The following is a 12328-nucleotide window of genomic DNA, read 5'->3' on the forward strand; positions in this document are numbered from 1 at the left end:
ACAACCTGAAAAAGATTCATGTGTCCCTATTCTCTGCTTCCTGTTAATTAATCAATCCTCTATCCATGCTAAAATGTTACCCCCCTACACCATGAGTTCTCACTTTGTGAAGCAGTCTTTGATGTGACACCTTATTAAATGCCTTTTGGAAATTTAAGTATACCACATCTACTGATTCCCCTTTATCCACATAGCTTGTTACTTCCTCAAGTAATTCCAATAAATTAGTTAAACACAGTTTTCCTTTTACAAAAACATGTTGACAGTGCCTGATAATATAGTGATTTTCTAAGTGTCTTGCTGTAACCTTCTTAATAATGGACTCTAGCAATTTTTCTATGACAGATGTTAGGCTAACTGCCTTTGGTACCCTACTTAGTGCCTACCTACTATCTTGAGTAAAGATGATGGCCGTGATTCTCCCATCCACCAGGAGAATCTCATGGCAGGCAATGCGCGGGATTCGCACATGTGTTCCTGCCACAAAAGTGTCTCCCAGCACCGGATTTCCGGCGGTGTCTGCTCCATGCCGGAAATCGACGCGGAAGTAATTTCAATCTTATTTTGCATGTAATTTAAAGGCAATTAGCGGGCCCAGAGACTTCAGTCTCACCCCCGCCAGAGTGGTTCACTCCAGTGGGGATTATAGTAGCTCCCCACTTTTGGGGAACGAACTGACCGACCCTGCTGGAGTGAAGGGAGGGCAATCGGGGCCCCCCTCAAGGATTGGGTGCCGAGGGGGATTTCCCCTGGGCATTGGCACCCTAGCAGTGCTAGCTGGTGCCTCCTGGCATTGCCCAAGGGGCAAAGTGTCAATGCCCAGGGGTACCTTGGCACTGCCCACTGGGCATGGGCAGTGCCAAGGGGTGGGGCATATGAGGGGTGGGGCCGTGAGGGCGATCTGTGAGGTGGGGGGTCCTGCTGCCACACTGCAGACGGGATTGGTGGGGGAGGGAGGGAGGTCAGCAATCAGGGTGGGCTGGGGGGGGGCGGGTTAAGCCGAAGTGGGGGGGTGGTCAGCCTGCTGGGGGGATCAGAATTGCAGGGGGGTGTCGGAACTGCAGGGGGGTAACTGTCGGGGTGGCTTTGGCTGGAGATCGGGGTGGGCTGGAAGGCGGGGGAGGTCGGAACTGGGCCTGGGAATGGTCAGGGGGCCAGCGATAGGGCCATGGGGAAATGGAGGGCTGGCAATGCGGGGGTTGTGGGGCTGGCCAGCTTGATCGCTGACCAGCAATCGGGAGGCTGTCAGTGTGGGGCCACTGCCCATGTGCTGATCTCGGCACTGACAGATCGGTGTATGCCCAGTGGCCCACTCAGCCCGCTGATTTCAGCCTCTTCAGCGGGGACAGGCCCCGCCCTAGTTTTTAATGATATTCAACCTGGTGGTCTCTGCAGTGCTCAGAGTGTGGAAGATCCTAATTCCAGCCAATATATTTGTTATTTTCCAATTCACTCAGAGCCTTCCAGAATCTAAGGTATTTTGGAAAATTCTAACCAATGCCTCTATTACCTCTGCACTTATTTTAAGACCCAAGGATACAGGCCCTCAGATCCTAGAGATTTGGAAGTCTTTAGGTCTAATTGTTTCCCCAGTACCCTTTCCCTAGGGATGCCAATCCTCTTTTCCCTCTTGAATTTTAAGTACCTCTGAGAACAAAGAACAGAACAGCACAGAAACAGGCCCTTCGGCCCACCAGGTTTGTACCAACACAGATGCCTCTCAAATCTAATATTTTCTTGCCTCTACATGGTCCATATCCCTCTATTTCCTGCCTATTCATGTATCTATCCAGATGCCTCTTGAACGTTGTTATAGAATCTGCTTCCACCACCTCCTCCGGCAGCGTATTCCAGGTATTCACCACCCTCTGTGTGGAAAAACTTACCCCTTACATCTCTTTTAAACTTGCCCCTTCTCATTTTCAACCTATGCCCCCGAGTAATTGACCCTTTGACCCTGGGAAAAAGACTCTGACTGTCCACTCTATCCAAGCCAGTCATAATCTTGTAAACCTCTATCAGGTCCCCCATCATGCTCCGACGCTCCAATGAAAACAAACCAAGTTTGTTCAACCTTTCTTCATCGTCCATACCCGCCAAACCAGGCAACATTCTGGTAAATCTCTTCTGCGCCCTTTCCAATGCATCAACATCCTTCCAGTAGCACATAATACTCCAAATGCAGCCTAACCAAAGTCTTATACAGCTGCAACATGATTTTCCAATTCCTTTACTCAAATGCCCAACCGATGAAGGCCAGCATGGCATATGCCTTCTTGAACACCTTGTCCACCTGCGTTGCCACCTTCAGGGAACTGTGGATCTGCACACCTAGATCCTTCTACATGCTAATATTTCTAAGGGCTCTACCATTCACTGTATACTTTCCTTCCAAATCACATCACCTCACATTTGTCTGGGTTAAATTCCATCTGCCACCTTTTGGCCCAGGTCTCCAGCCAATTTATATCCTGCTGTATCCTCTGACAATTCTCCTCACTATCCACTACACCCCAATTTTTGTATTATCTGCAAATTTACTAATCAGATCACCTACATTTTCCTCCAAATCATTTATATATATATTACAAACAACAGAGGCCCCAGCACTGATCCTTGTGGAACACTGTTTGTCACAGACCGCCAGTTAGAAAAGTACCCTTCCACTGCTACTCTCTGCTTTCTATGCCCAAGCCAGTTTTGTATCCATCTAACCAGCTCATCTCGGATCTCATATGACTCTGTATCAGCCTGCCATGAGGAACCTTATCGAAAGCTTTACTAGAAGTTTTCTAAGTCTTCCACAGTGATGACAGACACAAAATAGCTGTTCGATGCTTCCCCCTTCCTTGTTTTCCAATAATAATTCCCTAGATTCATTCTCTAGAGGATAGACACAGGAAGGAGATACTGGCGATGACTGTTGGTGAGGGAAGAGAGAGAGCATAATGCCGGCAATTATTTTTTGGGGGGTGTGGGATGCCATTGATGACTGTTGAGGGGGGTGGGAGACAACCGGGGGAGGTGATGCTGCCAGTGACCATTGGTTGAGGGGGAGGGTGGGGATGCTGGCATTGATCATGGTGGGGGGATGCCATCATTGATCGCGGGGGGGGGGGGGGGGGGGGTGCATGCTGCCGTTGATCGCGGTGTGGGGGATGCCAGAGTTGACCTTGCGATGGGAGGGCAGCATTGATTGTGCCAGGGGGGATGCCAGCGTTGATTGTGGAGGTGGGGAAGCACCTGAGACCTCTGTGGTCAGGTGGGGGGAAGGTTATTTCTTAGTCTGATTGGGGTGCCCTTTAAAAAGGGTGCCCCGATTGCAGTGCAGCCGGCTGTGCCAGTGTGTTTAGTCCCCGCCCCCTCAAAATAACTGACAAAGTGCCATAAGATTTGGAGAGAAAATCTGCCCGTTCCTCTGGAGAGAAACACGCCGGTTTTCAGTAAGATCCTGCCTTGTGGGTGAGATTTTCCAGTCCCACCATTTTCCCACCCAAAGCCAACAGACTTCCACCAGACTTTCCCACCATTTTCCCACCCAAAGCTGCTTCCCAGATTTTCCAGTTTCACCCATGCCAATTCCTGCCACCAGCAAGACCAGAAAATCCTGGCCTATATTTCTAGATAATGTTTTCTCACACTCTAATTTCTTATTTTTCTTTGCTGGTTCTTAAATTTGATCCAATCTTCTGATTTACAGCTAACCTTTGAAATGTCTCTTTCAGTTTGATGCTACCCTTAACTTCTTTATTTAGCCACACTAGATGCATCTTTCAAAGGGCCCTTCTTTCCCACTGGATAAATCTTTACTGAGAAGGGGCGGCACGGTAGCACAGTGGTTAGCACTGCTGCTTCACAGCTCCAGGGTCCCGGGTTCGATTCCCGGCTCGGGTCACTGTCTGTGTGGAGTTTGCACATTCTCCTCGTGTTTGCGTGGGTTTACTCCGGGTGCTCCGGTTTCCTCCCACAGTCCAAAGATGTGCGGGTTAGGTTGATTGGCCAGGTTAAAATTGCCCCTGAGATGCGTAAATTAGAGGGATTAGCGGGTAAATATGTGGGGGGTAGGGCCTGGGTGGGATTGTGGTCGGTGCAGACTCGATGGGCCGAATGGCCTCCTTCTGCACTGTAGGGTTTCTATGATTTCTATGAGAGTTATTAAATATTTCCTTAAACATCTGTCATTCCCTCTCTACTGTCCTCCCTTTTAACCTAGCTTTCTAGTCATTTCAGCCAACTCTGCTTTCATATCCTGATAATATCTTTATTTAGGGTTAAAACACTAGTCTTATATCCACACTTCTCACCTTCAAACTGAATTTGAAATTCTACATTAAAGTTTAATTTTTATTTATTAGTGTCACTGCAATTTATTAACACTGCAATGAAGGTACTGTGAAAATTCCCAAGTCCCACACTCCGGTGCCTGTTCGGGTACACTGAGGGAGAATTTAGCATGGCCAATGCACCTAACCAGCACGTCTTTCAGACTGTGGGAGGAAACCGGAGCACCCGGAGGAAACCCACGCAGACACAGGGAGAATGTACAGACTCCACACACAGTGACCCAACTGAGTCCCTGGCGCTATGAGGCAGCAATGCCACCGTGCAGCCCTGATAATCACCTCTATACTTGTGCTTATAAATTATGCTGATAACCAGGTATATTTTATTATCATTTGTGGTATTGTTTGTCTGCTTTAAGAGGAAGTTGCCTATGATTGATTACTTCATACATTGTTAATACAGATACAAGAAGCAAAAACTTTAAACAGGGACATAGCCTCCAGATCACTAGAGAGACCTCCTTCGGGTCGCAGGAGTCGCAGTGCAACCCCAAGTGGGAGGAAGACTCCACTGGATGGCAAACAAATAGGATTTGACCTTGAACAAAAGGTTTGTATTTTTTATTGTCATTAATGTTGGTTTTTTCAACAAACTAAACCTTTAATTATGAATCAGCCTAACATACACCATGTGGAGGAGGTGTTGTTTCTTTGTAAAAATATGTGTGAATGAAGTTGGGCCAGAATCAAACTTCCCCCAGGAGATTTCATTTTGCCGTTTCTTTTAATTCAGCCATTTTTGAAGCTGGAAAATATAACTCCACTCTGACGCCTGAAGCACATTTCACTTCATAAAGTTAAAACAGTGCATTGAAGGGAGGCTGTAGTCAGCCCTTTTTGCTTGTACAGATAGAGTCATAGAGGTTTACAGCATGGAAACAGGCCCTTCGGCCCAACTTGTCCATGCCGCCCTTTTTTTTTAAAACCCCTAAGCTAATTCCAATTGCCCGCATTTGGCCCATGTCCCTCTGTACCCATCATACCCATGTAACTATCTAAATGCTTTTTAAAAGACAAAATTGTACCGCCTCTACTACTACCTCTGGCAGCTTGTTCCAGACACTCACCACCCTCTGTGTGAAAAACTTGCCCCTCTGGACACTTTTGTATCTCTCCCCTCTCACCTTAAACCTATGGCGTATGGTGTGCTGGCCTTTATCAATCGAGGGATTGAGTTTAGGAGTCCGGGGATAATGATGCAGCTATATAAGACCCTCGTCAGACCCCACTTGGAGTACTGTGCTCAGTTCTGGTCGCCTCATTACAGGAAGGATTGAAATGGTGCAGAGGAGATTTACAAGGATGTTGCCTGGATTGAGTGGCATGCCTTATGAGGATAGGCCGAGGGAGCTCGGTCTTTTCTCCTTGGAGAGACGTAGGATGAGAGGAGACCGAATAGAGGTATATAAGATGTTGAGAGGCATAGATCGGGTGGACTCTCAGAGGCTTTTTCCCAGGGTGGAAATGGCTGCTATGAGAGGACACAGGTTTAAGGTGCTGGGGGGTAGGTACAGGGGAAATGTTAGGGGGAAGTTTTTCACACAGAGGGTGGTGGGCGAGTGGAATCGGCTGCCGTCAGTGGTGGTGGAGGCAAACTCAATAGGGTCTTTTAAGAGACTCCTGGATGAGTACATGGGACTTAATAGGATGGAGGGTTATAGGTAGGCCTAAAAGGTAGGGATATGTTCGGCACAACTTGTGGGGCCGAAGGGCCTGTTTTGTGCTGTAGTTTTTCTATGTTTTTATGCCCTCTAGTTTTAGACTCCCCTACCTTTGGGAAAAGATATTGACTATCTGGCTGATCTGTGCCCCTCATTATTTTATAGACCTCTATAAGATCACCCCTCAGCCTCCTACACTCCAGAGAAAAATGTCCCAGTCTATCCAGCCTCTCCTTATAACTCAATCCATCAAGTCCCGGTAGCATCCTAGGAAATCTTTTCTGCACTCTTTCTAGTTTAATAATATCCTTTCTATAATAGGGTGACCAGAATTGCACACAGTATTCCAAGTGTGGCCTTACCAATGTCTTGTACAACTTCAACAAGACATTCCAACTCCTGTATTCAATGTTCTGACCGATGAAACCAAGCATGCCGAATGCCTTCTTCACCACTCTGTCCACCTGTGACTCCACTTTCAAGGAGCTATGAACATGTACCCCTGGATCTCTTTGTTCTGTAACTCTCCCCAACGCCCTACCATTAACTGAGTAAGTCCTGCTCTGGTTCAATCTACCAAAATGCATCACCTCGCATTTGTCTAAATTAAACTCCATCTGCCATTCGTCAGCCCACTGGCCCAATTGATCAAGATCCCATTGCAATTGGAGATAACTTTCTTCACTGTCCACTATGCCACCAATCTTAGTGTCATCTGCAAACTTACTAATCATGCTTCCTATATTCTCATCCAAATCATTAATATAAATGACAAATAACGCTGGGCTTTGTTTCCTCCGGGTGCTCCGGTTTCCTCCCACAGTCCAAAGATGTGCGAGTCCCCTTTTTGCCCTCCTGATTTCTCTCTTAACTCTACCCCTACACCCCCTATACTCCTCAAGGGATTCGCTTGATCCCAGCTGCCTATGCATGTCATGTGCCTCTTTTTTCTTCTTGACCAGGACCTCAATATCCCGAGTCGTCCTTATATCTTTTTTGAATCTTAAGTGTGATATGTAAGTGCAATAACAGTGGTCAGCACTGCTGCTTCACAGCTCCAGGGCCCTGGGTTCGATTCCCGGCTTGGGTCACTGTCTGTGTGGAGTTTGCACATTCTCCTCGTGTCTGCGTGGGTTTCCTCCGGGTGCTCCGGTTTCCTTCCACAGTCCAAAGATATGCAGGTTAGGTTGATTGGCCATGCTAAAATTGACCCTTAGTGTCCTGAGATGCGTAGGTTAGAGGGATTAGTGGGCAAATATGTAGGGATATGGGGGTAGGGCCTGGGTGGGATTGTGGTTGGTGCAGACTCAATGGGCCAAATGGCCTCTTTCTGCACCGTAGGGTTTCTATGGTTCTATAATCCCTGAGGCACACCGCTGGTCACAGGCCGCCAGTTTGAAAAACAAATCTCTACAACCACCCTCTGGCTTCTGTCAAGAAGTCAATTTTGTATCCATTTAGATACCTCACCCTGAATCCCATGAGATTTAACCTTATGCAACAACCTACCATGCGGTACCTTGTCAAAGGCCTTGCTAAAGTCCATGTAGACAACATCAGTGCACTGCCCTCATCTACCTTCTTGGTTACCCCTTCAAAAAACTCAATCAAATTTGTGAGACATGATTTTCCATTCACAAAGCCATGCTGACTGTCCCTAATCAGTCCTTACGTCTCTAAATGCCTGTAGATCCTGTCTCTCAATTTACCCATCACAGATGTGAGGCTCACTGGCCTGTAGTTCCCAGGCTTTTCCCTGCAGCCCTTTTTAAACAAAGGGACAACATTTGCCACGCTCCAATCTTCAGGCATTCAAATATCTCAGCTAGGGGACCCGCAATTTCCTCCCTAGCCTCCCACAATGTCCTGGGATACACTTCATCAGGTCCCGGGGATTTATCTATCTTGATGCGCTTTAAGACTTCCAGCACCTCCTTCTTTGTGATATGTACACTCCTTAAGACATCATTATTTGTTTCCTCAAGTTCCCTAACATCCATGCTTTTCGCAACAGTAAATACTGATGAGAAATATTCATTTAGGATCTCACCCATCTCTTGTGGATCCACACATATATGACCTTGTTGATCCTTAAGAGGCCCTACTCTCTCCCTTGTTACTCTTTTGCCCTTTATGTATTTAGAACCATAGAAACCCTTCTTGTCTGTGCCGAACCATTTTTTGCCTAGTCCCACTGGCCTGCACCTGGACCATATCCCTCCACACCCCTCTCATCCATGAACCCGTCCAAGTTTTCCTTAAATGTTAAAAGTGACCCCGCATTTACCACTTTATCCGGCAGCTCATTCCACACTCCCACCACTCTCTGCGTGAAGAAGCCCCCCCTAATATTCCCGTTAAACTTTTCTCCTTTCACCCTTAACCCATGCCCTCTGGTTTTTTTCTCCCCTAACCTCAGTGGAAAAAGCCTGCTTGCATTCACTCTATCTATACCCATCAAAATCTTATACACCTCTATCAAATCTCCCCTTATTCTTCTACGCTCCAGGGAATAAAGTCCCAACCTATTCAATCTCTCTCTGTAACTCAGCTTCTCAAGTCCGGCAACATCCTTGTGAACCTTCTCTGCACTCTTTCCAACCTTATTTACATCCTTCCTGTAACTAGGTGACCAAAACTGTACACAATACTCTAAATTCGGCCTCACCAATGCCTTATATAACCTTACCATAACACTCCAACTTTTATACTCGATACTCCGATTTATAAAGGTCAATGTACCAAAGGCACTCTTTACGACCCTATCCACCTGTGACGTCACTTTTAGGGAATTCTATACCTGTATTCCCAGATCCCTCTGTTCAACTGCATTCTTCAGAGTCCTACCATTTACCCTGTACGTTCTACTTTGGTTTGTCCTTCCAAGTGCAATATCTCACACTTGTCTGCGTTAAATTCCATTTGCCATTTTTCAGCCCATTTTTCTAGTTTGTCCAAATCCCTCTGCAAGCTTTGAAAACCTTCCTCACTGTCCACTACACCTCCAATCTTTGTATTATCAGCAAATTTGCTGATCCAATTTACCACATTATCATCCAGATCATTGATATAGATGACAAACAACAATGGACCCAACACCGATCCCTGCGGCACACCACTAGTCACAGGCCTCCACTCAGAGAAGCAATCCTCCACAACCACTCTCTGGCTTCTTCCATTGAGCCAGTGTCTAATCTAATTTACTACCTCCCCATGTATACCTAGCGACTGAACCTTCCTAACTAACCTCCCATGAGGGACCTTGTCAAAGGCCTTGCTGAAATCCAGGTAGACAACATCCACCGCCTTCCCTTCATCCACTTTCCTGGTAACCTCCTCGAAAAACTCTAATAGATGGGTCAAATAGATTTGTAGAAGCTCTTTGGATTCTCCTTTGCTTTATCTGCCAAAACAATCTCATGTCCCCTTTTTGCCCTCCTAATTTCTCTCTTAACTCTACCCCTACACCCCCAATACTCTTCAAGGGATTCGCTTGATCCCAGCTGCCTATGCATGTCATGTGCCTCTTTCTTCTTCTTGACCAGGGCCTCAATATCCCGAGTCATCCTTATATCTTTTTTGAATCTTAAGTGTGATATGTAAGTGCAATAAACATCATTATATTCAAAATGGCTCATTGAATTATCTTTAAAAATGCCACCATTGACTTTACCTAGCATTTAATCAATTATTTTCGAATTAATTTGTAGGAACCCCAGCTTCTCGCTGGTAAATTTGAATTTTTAAAACATTATTTCATTATTTACATTGTAAAAACAAAGCCCTCCAGAATACTGCAGATGATTTATGGGGTACAGCGAAAGGAATGACAAGGAATAGCCACTCAGTAATGTCTTTTGCTAATGACTTTCCACCCAATTTGATTTAACAAGCAGGATCTTCATTTATTGCTGTAATATCGCTGCAACTTTCTTTGTGGGATCCTCAACAATTGTTTGTTCTTTGCGTAGAACTCTGATTGCTGTGCTTTCTCTTCAGCTAGCTGTAAGGAAATGTTAATGATTTTTCAGGTTTCACGGCCAAGCTCTGCTTTATCAAGAAGACCATCTACTTATTTTAAGGGTAAAGTTACACATGATGATGTCAGGGAGGAAGTCCAATACCCAGATGGCAAGGTAAATGGGCAATAAAAAGATTTTAATTGCAGTCTTTGCAAAGAAACATTTCGGTCTTCAGTACTTTGCATTTTTTAAAGACAATTCACTCTTCTTATGAATAACTCAAACTCTTATCTATTTAAAACTATGTAGATTAGTTTAGAATAATTTACTGTGGAAATACAGTGAAGCCCTGTTTTAATGCGATGGTTGGGGTCCATAAAATGTTTATCGTGAATGTTATCGGGGTCGCGCTAAATCAGGGTCGCGCTAAATCACTAAACCGGAAATAGCAAAAAAAAGGGTCCATCGCGCGATCGCGTCATATCCGATTTCGCCCTAAATCGGGGCGTGTAAAGTCGGGGTTCCACTGTGGTCAGTGTAATGGTTGGATTTGAAGAAAAAGTACTGCATAGCCTTCGGGAAAGGGGAGGGGCAAATATCAGTACTTAGGAATAGGAGTTGGCCATTCAGCATCTTAAGCCTGTTTCAACATTCAATTAGATCAATTTGTACTGTGACTCCATTTACTCACCTTGGCCTTGTATCTATTCCCTTGGCTCGCAAAAAACTGAGGAGAATCTTCCACTCTGGGCACAAAATACGACAGGTGGAGCAAATTGTCTGCTTTTCATCTCATTATATATGCGTGAGCACGAAGGATCTCGTATCTTGTGGAGGAGTAGGCTGGGATTCATCCACCTCGACATGACCTTATTGGATCATCTTTCCAGGCACCCTATCTAAACCTCACCCGCACACGCCATTCACTCACTGCAGCCCAGCACTGATCTTTGTGAGTGGTGGCCCTGAAAGGGGAGAGGCCGACTGTCCCCATGTTCAGTGATAATGCATTGAGGCATTTCTGGAGGCTGTGGAGACATGCCGGGACATCCTCTCCCCCATGATGGTCCACCACCCTCACCATGCCACCTTGAAAGCAGATCACCCAGGCAGTCAGTGCCAATGCTGCTTAAAAGAGGACCGCCATCCAGTGCAAGAATAGGATGAATAATCTCAACCACTCTGTAAGTCAATCTTCTCCTCACTCTCAACTCACATCCTCACAAAGCCACCAAGCATTTGCAGGGTTATATCCATAGGGATCTCGCACAATTCCATTGCAAGGGAAATCACCACTGATTCTCTCACACACACACATTGACATCTTCACCTCTTCTCATATCTTGTGCAGCTTGCATCATCAGGTGATCCCTGGGGACAGTTTTTTTTCCACAAAAAAGTCCAAGTTTTTAGTTTCAGTTTAGTTGCTCCTCGAAGCTGGTAGAAGAAGGCAGTGTGTTTCTGTCTCTCCTTTTCTCCAGAGGCTTTTTAGAAAGTTCCAGGACTGGAAGCCTCGAGGGTTTAATCCAACATTTAAAGGATTGTGCCCAATTCACAGCAGGTGTTAAAAAGCTGAAACCCAGCATCACATGAACATATTGGCTTTTTGTGCCAAGTCTAGAAAGGGGTGTATGTTTGTGGGATGTTGTTTGACTTGGAACATCATAGATAGCTAGTTGATAAGGTTTATACTGTATCATGTTTGATTCATGTAATTGATAAAAATTATGCTAAATCTTTTTGTTACATTTTAACTGTGTTCTTAAATAAATTTTGTTTGATAAAAGCTTCCTCGTGAGTCACTTGAATCATACCTGGAGTGAATCATCTTATGTTCACCTGTGCCAAAATCAAATGTAAAAACTTAGGGTCTAGGCTAACTTCATAAAACGCCTTGGAGTTTCTGGCCTGGGTCGTAACAGGATGCCAGAGCCCAGGACCCTCACACTGTATGAAGAGCATGTGGCAGAGCGAGATAGCGAGGATTAGGACAGTGTCTGCACCAAGGGTGAGACCGGTGTCTCCCAAGACAGTGAGGACCCATCAACAGCTCATCGGTCACTTGACAATACATTGAATGCTTGCAACGCTGTAACGATGCAGCCAATCACTAATGTTTCTCTCTTTGGCACCAGCAGGAAAGGAACACACCCATCGGCACCTAGTCCTTCAGCACCAACCCCCACACCACCTCAGAGGGGGATCCTGAGGACCAACAAGATATAGAGACATCACAGCATTCACCCACCCCTTCCACCAATGCAGCCGCACCTAACAGAGATCTTGAGCTTCAAAGACAGACATGGGAACGTCAGTCAGGATTTTCAGATGCCATCACCAGATTGCAATGGATGTTGAAGGA

The 12328-nt window shown here is 45.8% G+C and overlaps 1 protein-coding gene across 1 annotated transcript in view; it reads left to right on the forward strand.

Moving 5' to 3' along the window:
• The first annotated feature begins 526 nt into the window (after positions 1-526).
• The window catches only part of LOC144504875 (centrosomal P4.1-associated protein), a 31740-nt gene continuing 19938 nt past the window's right edge, over positions 527-12328 (forward strand). Inside the window, exons 1-3 of the mRNA XM_078230627.1 lie at positions 527-547; positions 4747-4893; positions 10036-10140. Coding sequence (XP_078086753.1) covers positions 527-547; positions 4747-4893; positions 10036-10140 — 273 coding nt within the window. The remainder of the gene's footprint in view (positions 548-4746; positions 4894-10035; positions 10141-12328) is intronic.

The sequence above is a fragment of the Mustelus asterias genome, chromosome 15 (assembly GCF_964213995.1).
Source record: "Mustelus asterias chromosome 15, sMusAst1.hap1.1, whole genome shotgun sequence".
Classification (NCBI taxonomy): Eukaryota; Metazoa; Chordata; class Chondrichthyes; order Carcharhiniformes; family Triakidae; genus Mustelus; species Mustelus asterias.